At 46.6% G+C, this 15706-nt stretch overlaps 1 protein-coding gene across 1 annotated transcript in view; it reads right to left on the reverse strand.

The window, feature by feature from the left end:
- Positions 1-15706, reverse strand: part of sspn (sarcospan (Kras oncogene-associated gene)) — a 39866-nt gene that overhangs the window by 13252 nt on the left and 10908 nt on the right. Inside the window, exon 2 of the mRNA XM_078235263.1 lies at positions 5218-5304. Coding sequence (XP_078091389.1) covers positions 5218-5304 — 87 coding nt within the window. The remainder of the gene's footprint in view (positions 1-5217; positions 5305-15706) is intronic.

Consider the following 15706-nt stretch of genomic DNA (forward strand, 5'->3'; position numbering starts at 1 on the left):
TTTACCACTTTATCCGGCAGCTCATTCCACACACCCACCATTCTCTGCGTGAAGAAGCCCCCCCTAATATTCCCTTTAAACTTGTCTCCTTTCATCCTTAACCCATGCCCTCTGGTTTTTTTCTCCTCTAGCCTCAGCGGAAAAAGCCTGCTTGCATTCATTCTATCTATACCCATCAAAATCTTATACACCTCTATCAAATCTCCCCTCAATCTTCTACGCTCCAGGGAATAAAGTCCCAACCTATTCAATGTATTTTTTTGGCTTGCCACAATGAAGTACTAGCACTGGCGAAAGGCGGACTGGAGTTATACTGCCTGCTCCAGGTCACCAATAACGCAGACCCCTCCGCTTGTGTGCACATTCGGACTCGAGAACTGAATCCCGCCTCACACACGGGCATCTAGGAATGCACAATCTTGGGGCAAGACCATGCCAAATAAATCTGCCTGGCTAGTTGGTACAGCCTTGGCAAATTGCGTGTGCTAGACGGGCACAAAGGCTGGTGGGTAAAGATCTCCTGGCAATGACCCTGGCCCTGGGCCCATTGCAGTTCAAAGGGCAGGGAGGCACGAATTGATCTGTGATTGTGGAACCAGGCACTGCATAAGCAACAGACTAACACCAGCTGGGGTGGGTGCCCTAGAGGTTTATAGGGAACACTAAACAACCTGGCTCATGCCCAGAGGGGAATGAGTCTATCCGTGCCACACGCCATATTGGGCCTTTCATTGTCCGCTTTCCACCTGGGAATGGGACCCTGCAATATCTGGGTCTTCTCTTGGATGAGCAGGGTCAGTGCATTGTTTAATACTGAACGGGTTTGTGGGGAATCCTGTGCATTATTTGAACACTGGCCTTACACTCGAAGGCAAAACGCCAACAGGACAAGTAGACATCACACATGACAGGAGATGGAATATAGCAGCCTGTGGCCTTCGCCTCCAGGATCTTGGTGGATTTAGAGAGGCTACTCCCAGATTGAAAAGAGGGTTTGGGGATGGTGTATGGGGGTGAAAACATTTCACCAGTCTGTATAAGGACGGCACTTCACGATAGTTACAGACCAGAAACAATTATTGGTCTTGTTCAGGAGGATAAAGCCATTCCTCCCACTGCCTCAGCCAGAGTCTATCACCGAGCGTTGTTGTAATCAGCCTATGAGTATTCATTCCAGACTGGGTACTCACATTTCGAATGCAGATGTCTTAAGTTGCCGGCCATTACCACAGATTGATTCCCCACTGGGAGTGCCACAACACATCAAACACACCCTGAGATCTTTGGATACCGCCCTGATATGCCCCGAGCAAAACCGGATATGGACACAGAGAGCCAGTACTGGTGAAGATAACAAGAACAGTCCTTTGCGGCTGAAATGAGGACAAGTCTGAACAGCTTCGGCACTATCAAAGCCAAAAAGAGGAGCTGGGAGTAGAGGATGGAGTGTTGTTGTGGGGATCAAGAGTCCTCCTCCCACCCCCTCCTCTCTGTGCCCACCACCCCCCCCTCCCCCCCTCTCCTCTCTGTGCCCACCACCCCCCCTCCCCCTCCCCCTCCCCCTCCCCCTCTTCCAGGGAAGCACTGCCACAGGAGTTACACACAGCCCACCCTCCCCATGTCTGCGGCCAATTTATCTCCCTCCAACAATATCACCATAAAGCATTATCATCTAACTGCTGTTTGTGGGAGCTTGCTGTGCACAAGTTTACTTATCAGTGTCACAAGTAGGCATACATTAACACTGCAATGAAGCTACTGTGAAAATCCCCTAGTCGCCACACTCTGGCGCCTGTTCGGGTACACTGAAGGAGAATTTAGCACAGCCAATGCGCCTAACCAGCACGTCTTTCGGACTGTGGGAGGAAACTGGAGCACCCGGAGGAAACCCACGCAGACATGGGGAGAACGTGCAGACTCCGCACAGACAATGACCCAAGCCGGGAATCGAACCCAGGTCCCTGGCGCTGTGAGGCAGCAGTGCTAACCACCGCGCTACCGTGCCGCCGCATGCTGTATAAATGGCAAGTCTTTGCTTTGTATTTTCAAAACGATGCACAATATAGCATGTATTAACATTCAGTTGGCAAAATCTATAAGTTGGAAAAACTCTAAAGGTGGCTGGTGTGGGAAGGGATGAATTCTCTCTGGTCAGTAATGAATTCTGATGTCCATATTACAACAGGTAGCACCAACTAGTGTCGACCTAAAGACTAATTCGGCAGAATAAAATCAACTGCCAAAGTCTACCTCACTTGAAAGGGTGCATCAAACATAGACTGCTTAGAGCAGTAATGTATAACTGATAATACAGAACATTTTCATGACTGTACTTGGACCAGGCTCAGTGTTGATGGATCACACTGTAATCTGACTGCGGCTAAGAGATTCATGGGACTTCATGGCGGGGGCTGGGGGCTGGCGGCGGGGGGGGGGGGGGGGGGGGGGGGGGTTGGGAGGGGAGGGGTGTCGGCTACAATTAAAATCCAGCTGCAAAAACGTGGAGGTCTGACTCACAATTCCTGTGATTCGGATCCAGGGGATTTGGATTGCAAGCAAAGGGTGAGAAAAGACTTATAGCCTCAGCACATTCCTCGGATGGTGAACTTTAGCATGAGGTTAAGGCATTCTAATTAAGATGGTATGCGTGGATTTAAACTCGGGGAATGGCTGGCACTTGGAACTGTTTGGTGTTGCAGTTTAGATTAACTTATTCTCTGAACTTACCCTTCCATCCATAAATGGGAATACCTGCCCCCTGCACTGTGACCTCCCTTCCTCCTCCACTCCCCTCCACCCTTGCAATCAAACTGAAGTCTGTGGCTAACCCTATGGAAGCCTGAATGCATTCTAAACCATTCCAGTGCTTGCAATGTCATACAACCAAGCTACTTGTAACCTGTGCATTAAAATACAACAAAGCTGTACTGATGTCACCACAAGGTCAAGCTGCTATAGCAAGATTAATTCTGGATGTGAGCACCAGATACATTGGCTGAATTTCACCGTCCCACTTGCCACAGGAAAGTTAGATCAAAGTTAGCACTCTTAATCGAAAATGTATCCATTTTAAAGAACACTCATAGAAATACTGGTATCACACTTGTGGAAAGATATGAAGACATTGGAGTGGTTGCAGAACAAATTGACGAAAATGGTTCCTAGGGAGATACCTCCGTTATGGGGATAGATTGGGGCAGCCACGGTGGCACAGTGGTTAGCACTGCTGCCTCACAGCGCCAGGGACCTGGTTTCAATTCTGGCCTCAGGTGACTGCCTATGTGGAATCTGCATGGGTTTCCTCCAGGTGCTCTGGTTTCCTTCCACAGTCCAAAGATGCACAGGTGAGGTGGATTGCCCGTGTTAAGTGTGTGGGGTTGTGGGGATAGGGCGGGGGAGAGGCCTTGGGTACAACATTCTGTCAAGAGATTCAGTGCAGATTGAACAGGCCGAATAGCCTCCTTCTGCGCTGTGGGATTCTATGACTGGGGAATTTGGGGCTGTTTCAGTTAGAGAAAAGAAGGCAGAGAGGAGGTTTGATCGAGGTGTTCAAAATCAAGATGGGTCCGGTCAGAGTAGAGAGTGAGACACTGTTCCCATTGGCGGAAGGGTCGTGAACCAGAGGGCACTGAATCAAGAAGACCGGCAAAAGAAGCAAAGGCAGCATGAGGAAACACGGTTTCACCCAGTGAGTGGGTGGTGGAGACAGATTCACACAGCGAGTGGTTAGGATCTGGAATGTACTGTCTGAGAGTGTGGTGGGGACAGATTCACACAGCGAGTGGTTAGGATCAGGAATGCACTGTCTGAGAGTGTGGTGGGGACAGATTCACACAGCGAGTGGTTAGGATCTGGAATGCACTGGCTGAGAGTGTGGAGGAGACAGATTCACACAGCGAGTGGTTAGGATCAGGAATGCACTGTCTGAGAGTGTGGTGGGGACAGATTCACACAGCGAGTGGTTAGAATCTGAAGTGCAGTGTCTGAGAGTGTGGTGGGGACAGATTCACACAGCGAGTGGTTAGAATCTGAAGTGCAGTGTCTGAGAGTGTGGTGGAGACAGATTCACACAGCGAGTGGTTAGGATCTGGAATGCACTGTCTGAGAGTGTGGTGGAGACAGATTCACACAGTGAGTGGGCTTCACTGTCTGAGAGTGTGGTGGGGACAGATTCACACAGTGAGTGGTTAGGATCTGGAATGTACTGTCTGAGAGTGTGGTGGAGACAGGTCCAATCATGAGTTTCAAAAGGAAATTGGAATATGATCTGAAAGGAAAAGGTTTGAAGAACCACAAGAGAAAGGCAGGAGAGTGGGACTAGCTGAGGGAGCCGGCCTGGCCTCCTCCTGTATGGTAACCATTCTAAGGTCTATGAAATTAAATTGAGACAAGTGTAACATAATGAAATAAATTAATTTCCTGCTGGAGTTAACTTTCTATTTACTCTCTGGAAACGCTCTTTTAACAGTCAAGTGAGTGAGATTAATACACTTAAACCCTTTAAAGATTAAAAACAGTTGAAAATATGGCACAACCTTTCTTACCCTGATGCACTATTTGATTCTGTAACACCTTCACTTGGCAATCGATGTGTATGAAAATGGAACATGTGCCTGCTGTGTCTCAGCAACAGCGAGCTGAATTCTACCTCAAATTCATCAGCTTCAGGCACTCCATTAACTCCAGTTGTTTGTTTGCTGTTTCTCTTCCCACATCCAGTGGTGCACAAGACAGCCTTTCATCTGTTCCCATAGCTAGTTATTCCTGGAACAGGTCACTAGTCTGTCATCAGGGGCTTATAGCTTGAGAGGGCGCCACTCCACATCAAGCGTGGCTGACCAGGAGTCTCTCCCACTCTTACTGCCAGCCATTGGCATGTTTGGAAGGATTTTGTAGGTTGACACTCAACCTGTTTGGCTACATTATGAAGCACCTTCCTTGACCATCAAGTCCTGGGGTGGGACTCGAACCCGGAGCTTCTGGCTCAAAAGCAGGGACTTTACCCACTGCGCCACAAGCCCTCGCATCAACTCCAGTAATAACGCATTGTGATCCAGATAGTCGTGAAGCAAAATGATATCTCACTGGATTAAGGAATGGACAAACTGACAGGCACATGGCTGTTACCAAATCCCAATGTAATCCGGGTTAGTGAGACTTGACTTAAGGCTGAATGGATAGATATTTGACTTCATTATTATATCACTCATCAATTACCTTTATTATAAATTGGAGTGTAGTCTTCTCATCAACCTGGTATGTGGTGCAGTACAGATAGAATCCAAGCAATGCAGCCAAACTGATCTGGAACAGCAAAAATTCACTGTGAAATATTTAGACAGATGTGTTTTCCTGAAAAAGTTTATTATTTGCTAATTACAGAATATTACTCAGCTTTTCCCCATTCTGCACTAATCACTGATTAGAAACCATAGAAACCATAGAATCCCGAGAATGCAGAAGGAGGCCATTCGGCCCATCGAGTCTGAACAAAGAACACAGAACAAAGAAAATTACAGCACAGGAACAGGCCATTTGGCCCTCCAAGTCTGCTGCCCAACTGAACTAAAACCCCCTACCCATCCAGGGATCATATTCCTCTATTCCCAACCTATTCATATATTTGTCCAGATGCCCCTTAAAAGTCACGATCATATCTGCTTCCACTATCTCCCCCGGCAGCGAGTTCCAGGCACCCACCACCCTCTGTGTAAAAAAACATGCCTTGTACATCTCCTTTAAACCTTGCCCCTCGCACCTTAAACCTGTGCCCCCTAGTAATTGACTCTTCCACCCTGGGAAAAAGCTTCTGACTATCCACTCTGTCCATGCCTCTCATAATCTTGTAGACTTCTATCAGGTCACCCCTCAACCTCCATCGTTCCAGTGAGAACAAACCAAGTTTCTCCAACCTCTCCTCATAGGGCGACACGGTGGCACAGTGGTTAGCACTGCTGCCTCACAGTGCCAGCGACCTGGGTTCGATTCCTGACTTGGGTCACTGTCTGTGTGGAGTTTGCATGTTTTCCCCGTCCCTGTGCGGGTTTCCTCCGGGTGCTCCGATTTCCTCCCACATTCTGTAAGACGTGCTGACCTACCCAGGCACTGCACTGTGGCAACTAGGGAAATTTCACAGTAACTTAATTGCAGTGTTAATGTAAGCCTTACTTGTGACTAATGAATAAACTTTACTTTAGCTAATGCCCTCCATACCATCCTGGTAAATCTTTTCTGTACCCTCTTCAAAGCTTCCACATCCTTCTAGTAGTGTGGCGACCAGAATTGAACATTATTTTCCAAGAGCAGCCTAACTAAGGTTCTCCACCAACAACAATCCCACCGAGGCCCTATCCCTGTAACCCCACATATTTACCCCGCTAATCACTCTAACCTATGCATCAAGGGGACACTAAGGGGCAATTTAGCATGGCCAATGCACCTAATCCGCACACCTTTGGACTGTGGGAGGAAACCTGAGCACCCAGACGAAATTCGAGAATAAATGTAAATACTCCACACATTGCTAACAGTTAAGCACCTTCTCGATGCACTTTAGGCAAACAATATTGATACAGTGCTGAGTGACTGGAACCCCCACATTTATCTACAATGCAACAAGTAATAGGCACTCTGTGGAGTGAATGTTAAGTTCTGGTTATATATCCTTCTTGGCAAATCGGGTTTGTGTGAGGTTTTAACTCGGATTGATAGATTAATGGGGCAACATGAATTGGGTGACATGAGTGACAGGCAGTGATCTGAGCAATCCATACAGCCCTTGCCATGCCAAGTGAAAGAATACACAGGGACATTAGAGGTGATGCACAGAGTCAGTATGAATGCCCGAAATCATTCAAATTAAAATCTTAAACTATATCCATAAAAGCTTGAAAAATGAACGCAATTTTCCTTTGCCCATTCTCCATGGTATCAGGAATTGTTGAAGAATTCCAGATCCCAGTCTACCTGCTGGATACTCCCCCCCCCTTGTGAAGCCCTTTATAAAGAGTCAGTGTTAAAAATGACCGCTCATAATCCCTCCTTGGCTGAGGTTATGGTATGCAAAACCCCAGACGGCCTCATACTCTTGGCTTCCAACGTGCTGGCAAGTGAGACTGTTTGTTTCAAAGCTGCAAAAACTCAAAGGAAGGGCCTGTAACCATCTGGCAGGAAATCGTGCAACACAGCGAGAGTTTAATTTTATTCTCATGGTGAGAGCAAGGCCAGCACGCATTGCCCTTGCATGCTGCCTATGAGTAGCTGGTGATGAGGCTTCTTGAAGAATTTGTTTCTTGCTGAGCCACTTCAGGAGCTCCTCTGAGAGTCTGTATGTAAATGTGCCGTCCTCTGCTCAAACTTAAAAGCTGTTAAACGTTTCAAGTGCTAAGCTGTTCCTGAAGACCCTCAGCCCCTAAAAATGTTTGCCTCAAGGCTTTTTATCTGCTGGAGGGTCGGCTTGATTTACCTTTCCTCAGGTTTGCACAGGGAGGGGATTGTATTGAGGTAAGGGGAAAATCAGAATGCCGTTCTTAGACAGTTGGGCAAAGTTCAGGCTGGATTTTCCTGGATGGCTCATGAACCAACGCAGCATCAATTTTCGGTCGGGATATCTCTCACCATCTTCTTGCAGGCAGCCAATCAAGAAGCCGCCTCCGGGAGTCCTGTCTAATTAAGAACAGCACGGTGGCACAGTGGTTAGCACTGCTGCCTCACAGCGCCAGGGACCTGGGTTCAATTCCCAGCTTGGGTCACTGTCTGTGTGGAGTTTGCACATTCTCTCCTGTCTGTGTGGGTTTCCTCCGGGTGCTCCGGTTTCCTCCCACAGTTTGAAATATTTGCTGGTTAGGTAGATTGACCATGCTAAATGGCCTCTTAGTGTCCGGCAGATTGGCAAGGTAGATACGTGGGGTTACAGGCCTGGCCTGGGGTGGGATTGTTGTCAGTGCAGGCTTGATGGGCCAAATGGCCTCCTTCTGCATTGTAGGGATTCTTGATTCTATTCTATGACAGGTGACAGTCTTTGTGAAGTTTGCACGTTCTCCCTGTGTCTGTGTGGGTTTCTTCCGGGTGCTCCAGTTTCCTCCCACAGTCCAATGATGTGCCGGTTAGGTAGATTGGCCATAGTAAATTGCCCCTTGGTATCCAAAGGCATGTAGGTTTGGTGGATTGGCCATGGTGAATACACAGGGATGGGGAGGGTCGGCTCTTTTGGAGAGTTGGTGTAAACGCAATGGCCTCTTCCTGCACTGTAGGGATTCTATAGTTCTCAGGACATTGGCCAGACAATGAAAGCAGGAAGCCCAATCAAAGGGCCTGCTCTGATGTCAGGTTGTCAGCCACAGTGGGAGATGTGAGAGCTGCTGAGACATGTAGGAGACCAAGAGGTCACCGCAAGGACAGGCTGGTCTCCAGTATTGGGAAAAAGTAAAAATCACGCATGGTCACAGCTCTGGCTGTCACTATGGAAGAGGAAATCTCCCACTGTATGGCATGCAGGCTATGCTCTGGCAATAGCATCCCAGAGGGTCCGTGTTGGGGTGATGGTGAGGGGATGTCGATAAGCCCCCCGCCTGTTTCTGGAAGGCTGTCTCCTGTTAAGTGTGAGGCTCTTGCCTCAGTGAGAGACCCGTCCACGGACTGAAAAATCCTGGCAGTGACATTAACATTCCCCAAATTGGCCCAGTAATGGTCCCACCTGCTGATGCCAGGTGGGCAACATCTGCCACATTGACCTATGGTAAGATCACTCATGGGGACAGAAGGCATCAGGTAGCTGACCCAATAGGCTAGTTTACAACACTGCTCCCTGTCCTAACGCACCTCTACCAAATAAACCTGTTGGACTTTAACCTGGTGTTGTGAGACTTGTTACTGTGTTTACCCCAGTCCAACACCGGCATCTCCACATCATGGCTAACGCACCTCTCCAGGAATAGGAAAATTCCGCCCCTGATGTCTGGATCCGGATTTTCATGGAGTTGTAAAGGACATTTAGAAATGGTGGGTGGGACCCAATTCTGGGATTTGCATCCCCAATTCTGTTGCCCCCAATTTTCAGTGGCAGGGGTGAAGGATATGTGCCAAGACCCTGCACAACCCAATCTGTGTAGGCATTTCCTAGCAAGCCACAGTTTTTGTGCAGTCGTGCCAGTTTCTCTTTAACTTGTGCTTCATGGATCTCAGAGTTATCCAGATTCAGGAACCTTTTGAACAGTAAGGTCAAAAGGTCTTACCCATGCCCCCTTCCATGCTAACACATGCCACCCCACCTACTCTCAATGCCCCCCATACCCTCCATGCCAATTCATGGCACTTGGATGCTCATTCATCTAGTATACGGTCTGTACCAAACCAATTACCTCTATAGTAATAATGACATGTATGAAACTTATAAAAAACACACTCATTCATTATTTTCTTTATAAAAACTGCTGTTGCTACAACTCTATAAAAGTTTGAACCACTCTATATTGGTCCTTTATAGATCATAGAAGTTATAAGCATTTGATACCTCTTTATCTTGCACAAGTAAATATTGAACCATTGACAAAAGAGATCACAGAAAAAAGCTTATTATAACATCATAAAACAAATCAAGCAAAGTCAACAGCTCTCTCCAGCTGTGTCAACAAAGTTAATCATCTTAAGAGCATCTGGGTCTTAAGAGCATCTGGGCTCTCGACCAAGCTGGGAGGTATGAGTTGGTATGGGGGTAGGTGGGGTGGCATGACTAAATGTGGAGTACATGAGGATTTATTGGGGTGGGTGGGGGCAAATGTTGGCATGCAGGGTATGAGCGGCTTGGAGGTGGCATGGGGATGAGCTGGTCAAGGTGATGGGGTGTGAATTGTGAGGGTCGGGGGGCCTAAAATGTAACAGGGACGAAGTCTCAAAGAGAAGGGGTGAACATTTTAACCAGCCCCTCTCAGCACCCGATTGCTCATGTGGCCACTTCCGATCTGCACACCCCCTCCCCCGCTGGGGGAAGTGGCCCAACTCTATCATGCTCCGACCCCCTGGAGTGAAAACTGGGCCTAAGAGAACTGAGACTGGGCTAGCACATCGAGGAATTTCCTGACTCAAGACACCCACCTCAGTAGCAAAGATCCAGCCCGCAGTGTCTGATAACTGACCAAGCTCCAATAGTTGAGGGGTCATGAGAAAGGGAATGTGGAGACATGATTAAATCTAAGACTTTGAACACAGGGCAGGAGAAATGTCTTCAAACAGAGAGCTAAGAAGGTGTGGAAGTCACTTCCAGGGCTAGTGGCTGGCCCAAGAGCTATAATAACATTCAAGATTGCATTGAGTAGTTGGTTGAAGGAAATGGGGCTTGCTTCATTCTGGGGACAAAATGGGCAAACGTGATCAGAATGATTTGGAGGGTAAATGAAGCTATGCATCAACATGGTCGATTCCAATACTGCAATTCTAACAGGACCAACAGGCAAGCTACCAACCCAACATCCCAGTTGAAAGTGGATGTGGCCTAGGAGGGTCTTGCCGGCTAATCCCCAAGGATGGAGCCCCCTCAGTGCCAAGGAAATATCCTGAGCATACAGGGAAACATTGCTCAAGTGTGCAAACAGTAAAAACATTCTTCAAAAGCCAAGGGGAATGGAGTGGAGGTACAAATCTTTTAGGATTTAATTGAATGGTGTAGCAATCTCAAGGGGCTGAGTCACCTATTCTATGTTCTTAAGCCTTCAGCAGACAAGGTCTGAGCACTTATCAGTTTTGCTTTCAATTGCGTCAATTTATCAAAGTGTTCTAATAGTGAAAGAGCCGGGGCAGATTAAATCTCCTCTCTCTTTCCCAACATATTCCTAAAGACATGGTCTGTGCAATCAGATGTTACTATATTTGATCAACAGCTCTAAAAGTTGGAAAGCTGTGTTTTAGCTTGGAGATGCTCAAGAGCTGGGTATTTTCCCAGAAGTGGCCAAACTGTAAATCAGGATATGATTGGTTCATCAGTTGAAAAGGAACTCTGGAAAGCTACACAATCAGGATTATTGTGACCTGAGGCAAAGAGGGATCACAGTGTCCCTACAGTGTTGAAGGAGGCCATTTGGCCCATCGAGTCTGCACCGACTCTCTGATAGAGCATCTTCGCCAGGCCCTTTGCCCTGCCCTATCACCGTAATCCTGCGCATTTACCATGGCCAATCCACCTAACCTACACATCTTTGGACTGTGGGAGGAAACCAGAGCACTCGGACGAAACCCACTCAGACACGGGGAGAACGTGCAAACTTCACGCAGTGACCCAAGGTGGGAATCGAACCCGGATCCCTGGCGCTGTGAGGCAGCAGTGCTAACCATTTTCCCTGACCATCCCTGATTGAATAACGAGCAACATATTGTGGAAGGGTGTAGTCACCTTGTGCCACAATTGTGTGCAGAGTAATGTGGATGTTTGTAGCTGCAAAAGACATCTTTGTTGTATCGACTACTTAAAGTGAAATTTACTTTTTTACTTGAAGTATCATTTGCCTGTTAATTCATGTTTATATTGATTCAGATTTGTGTTAAAATAAAAGTTGCAAAAAGTGAAACTTGTTGGTAATTTCTTCCTTGGGGGTCATTCATTAAAATTTGGTTATTTTGGTTCTTGGTTCTTTCATAGGGATTGTAAGAAAGTTTAACCAGGGAATAAGTTTCAGAGGAGTAAAGCAAAGATGCAGCTGGGCCTATCGCAATGAAGAAAGAGATGTTGTGGAAGGGTGTAGTGGAACAGAATGCTGCACGATAGTAGATCGATATGGTACTGTAGGCAATATGGTGGCATAGTGGTTGGGGTGGTATGGCAGCACACTGGTTAGCACTGCTGCCTCACAGCACCAAGGACCCAAGTTCAATTCCCAGCTTGGGTCACTGTCTGTGTGGAGTCTGCACATTCTCCCGTGTCTGTGTGGGTTTCCTCCCGGTGCTCCGGTTTCCTCCCACAGTCCGAAAGACGCGCTGGTTAGGTGCATTGGCCATGCGAAGTTCTCCCTCAGTGTACCCGAACAGGTGCCGGAGTGTGACGACTAGGGGATTTTCACAGTAACTTCAATGCAGTGTTAATGTAAGCCTACCTGTGACACTAATAAATAAACTCTAAAACTTTAAGCTGCCAAGATGAGTAAGGTACCGCCTGTACTACCACCAATAACCAACTGGAAAATCAAATGCCCATTCATGTTGAGAGCTAAATTAAGCTATTGTTTTAGTTATTAATGTGGACAGGACAATCTCGTACTCAATTTTACAAAATAAAAGTCAATCCCTATAGGAATTTTATATTATTACAGTTCCTTAATCTTTATTGTATGGGTATCAATGCTAATTTATCAGCCACTAGTTCAATAAATCCCAGCTGTGAAATTCAAACCCTACACGATAGATTTATAAAACAATCAAAGCCGTGTACCTTCATTATTATTCATCGCAAAGAATTCTACATTGCCCAGTATTCTCACAATGAGCTCTTCATACTCCAGTACTGGGAGGTTACCAGTTGTGGACTCTGGGGGGAGTTAACCCCAAAGGGTTCTCAACAGTGTGTCCAGGGTTTGGGAGGGGCGTGATAACAGCTTTATGTCTTGCCTCGGAAGGAGGAGTCTGGAAACAAAAAGGCCTCTTGCTGGAAGCACCCATTCTGCCTCTCTAATGACAATGGTCCAAATTGGGGCCTTCCACTTCAACAGTATATTGTGTGGGATTTTATATAGGGTTCCAGTGCAGAATCAGGCCATTCAGCCCACTGGTTCAGACCAGTGATTATGCTCCACATGGGTATCCTCCCACCCATCATTATCTAATACCAGCAGCATATCCTCTATTCCATTCTACCCTCATGTATTTATCTATGTTCCCCTTAATTGCACTCACGTTGTTCACCTCAGCTTCTCCATGTGGTCGCACCTTCCAAATTCACACCACTCTTTGGGTACAAGAGTTTCTCTTGAATTTTTTATTGGTTTAATAGTGACTATCTTATATTTATGACACTTTTTTTTGTTATTCCCTACATCTACCCCATGAAAGGTCTTGTGGCGCAGTGGGTAATGTCCCGGCCTCTGAGCTAGAAGCTCTGGGGTTCGAGTCCCACCCCAGGACTTGGTAGTCAAGGAAGGTGCGCTCATAATGCGGGCCAAACAGGTTGAGTGTCAATATGTAAATCCTTCAAAACACGCCAATGGCTGGCAGTAAGAGCAGGAGAGACTCCTGGTCAGCCATGCTTGATATGGAGTGGACCTCCCCGCTCTCCCCCCCCCCCCCCCCTCTCCCCCCCCCCCCCCCCCCCCCCCCCACAAGGTATAAGCCTCTGGCGACATACCAGCAACCTGTTCCAGGTAAAACTTTGCTAGAGAAACAACATTCACCCATAGGGAGGTTTGCTAGTGTTATTGGGGAGGGTTTAAACTAGATTTGCAGTGGGATGGGAACCAGAGCGCCAGAGCAGATAGTGGAGTGGGGGTGAAAATAAATGATGTTAATAGTTCATGCAAAATCACAAATAGAAGGGTTGTGTGTGGTGGTAATAATCTTCTGAGGTGTGTCTATTTCAATGCCAGGAGTATTGTGGGGAAGGCAGACGAGCTGAGGGCGTGGATTGACACATGGAATTATGACTTATAGCCATTAGTGAAACTTGGCTACAGGAGGGGCAGGACTGGCAGCTCAATGTTCCAGGATTCCGATGTTTCAGACATCATAGAGGCAGGGGGATGAGGAGTGGGTGGGGGGGAGGGGGGGCATTGCTAGTCAGGGAAAATATTACAGCAGTGCTCAGGCAGGACAGATTAGAGGGCTTGTCTACCGAGGCCATATGGGTGGAGCTGAGAAACAGGAAAGGTATGACCACATTAATGGGGTTGTATTATAGACCACCCAATAGCCAGCGAGAATTGGAGGAGCAAATCTGCAGAGAGATAGCAGACAACTGCAGGAAACATAAAGTTGTGATAGTAGGGGATTTTAATTTTCCACATATAGATTGGGACTCCCATACTTAAAGTTCTAGAAGGGTTAAGAGTTTGTAAAATGTGTTCAGGAAAATTTTCTAAATCAATATATAGAGGTACCAACTAGAGAGGATGCAATATTAGATCTCCTATTAGGAAACGAGTTAGGACAAGTGACAGAAGTGTGCGTATGGGAACACTTTGGTTCCAGTGATCATAACGCCATTAGTTTCAACTTGATCATGGATAAAGATAGATCTGGTCCTCGGGTTGAGGTGCTAAACTGGAAAAAGGCCAAATTTAAAGAAATGAGAAAGGATCTAAAAAGCGTGGATTGGATGTGATTGGTAAGTGGGAGGCCTTCAAAGGAGAAATTTTGAGAGTGCAGAGCTTGTATGTTCCTGTCAGGATTAAAGGCAAAGTGAATAAGAATAAGGAACCTTGGTTCTCGAGGGATATTGGAACTCTGATAAAGAAGAGAGAGATGTATGACATGTATAGGCAACAGGGAGCAAATAAGATGCTTGAGGAGTATAAAAAGTGCAAGAAACTACTTAAGAAAGAAATCAGGAGGGCTAAAAGAAGACATGAGGTTGCTTTGGCAGACAAGGTGAAGGATAATCCTAAGAGCTTCTACAGGTATATTAAGAGCAAAAGGATAGTAAGGGATAAAATTGGTCCTCTTGAAGATCAGAGTGGTCGGCTATGTATGGAACCAAAAGAAATGGGGGAGATATTAAATGGGTTTTTTGCATCTGTATTTACTAAGGAAACTGGCTTGGAGTCTATGGAAATAAGGCAAACAGGTAGGGAGGTCATGGAACCTATACAGATTAAAGGGGAGGAGGTGCTTGCTGTCTTGAGGCAAATCAGAGTAGATAAATCCCCAGGACCGGACAGGGTATTCCCTCGGACCTTGAAGGAGACAAGTGTTGAAATTGCAGGGGCCCTGGCAGATATATTTAAAATGTCGGGATCCACGGGTGAGGTGCCGGATGATTGGAGGATAGCTCATGTTGTTCCGTTGTTTAAAAAAGGCTCAAAAAGTAATGCCGGAAATTACAGGCCAGTAAGTTTGACGTCAGTAGTAGGTAAATTATTGGAAGGAGTACTAAGAGATAGGATCTACAAATATTTGGATAGACAGGGGCTTATTAGGGAGAGTCAGCATGGCTTTGTGCATGGTAGGTCATGTTTAACCAATCTATTAGAGTTTTTCGAGGAGGTTACCAGGAAAGTGGATGAAGAGAAGGCAGTGGATGTTGTCTACATGGACTTCAGTAAGGCCTTTGACAAGGTCCCGCATGGGAGGTTAGTTAGGAAGGTTCAGTCGCTAGGTATACATGGAGAGGTAGTAAATTGGATTAGACATTGGCTCAATGGAAGAAGCCAGAGAGTGGTAGTGGAGGATTGCTTCTCTGAGTGGAGGCCTGTGACTAGTGGTGTGCCACAGGGATCAGTGCTGGGTCCATTGTTGTTTGTCATCTATATCAATGATCTGGATGATAATGTGGTAAATTGGATCAGCAAATTTGCTGATGATACAAAGATTGGAGGTGTAGTGGACAATGAGGAAGGTTTTCAAAGCTCGCAGAGGGATTTGAACCAGCTAGAAAAATGGGCTGAAAAATGGCAGATGGAGTTTAATGCAGACAAGTGTGAGGTATTGCACTTTGGAAGGACAAACCAAGGTAGAACATACAAGGTAAATGGTAGGACACTGAAGAGTTCAGTAGAACAGAGGGATCTGAGAA

Source organism: Mustelus asterias, chromosome 19, assembly GCF_964213995.1.
Source record: "Mustelus asterias chromosome 19, sMusAst1.hap1.1, whole genome shotgun sequence".
Taxonomy (NCBI): domain Eukaryota; kingdom Metazoa; phylum Chordata; class Chondrichthyes; order Carcharhiniformes; family Triakidae; genus Mustelus; species Mustelus asterias.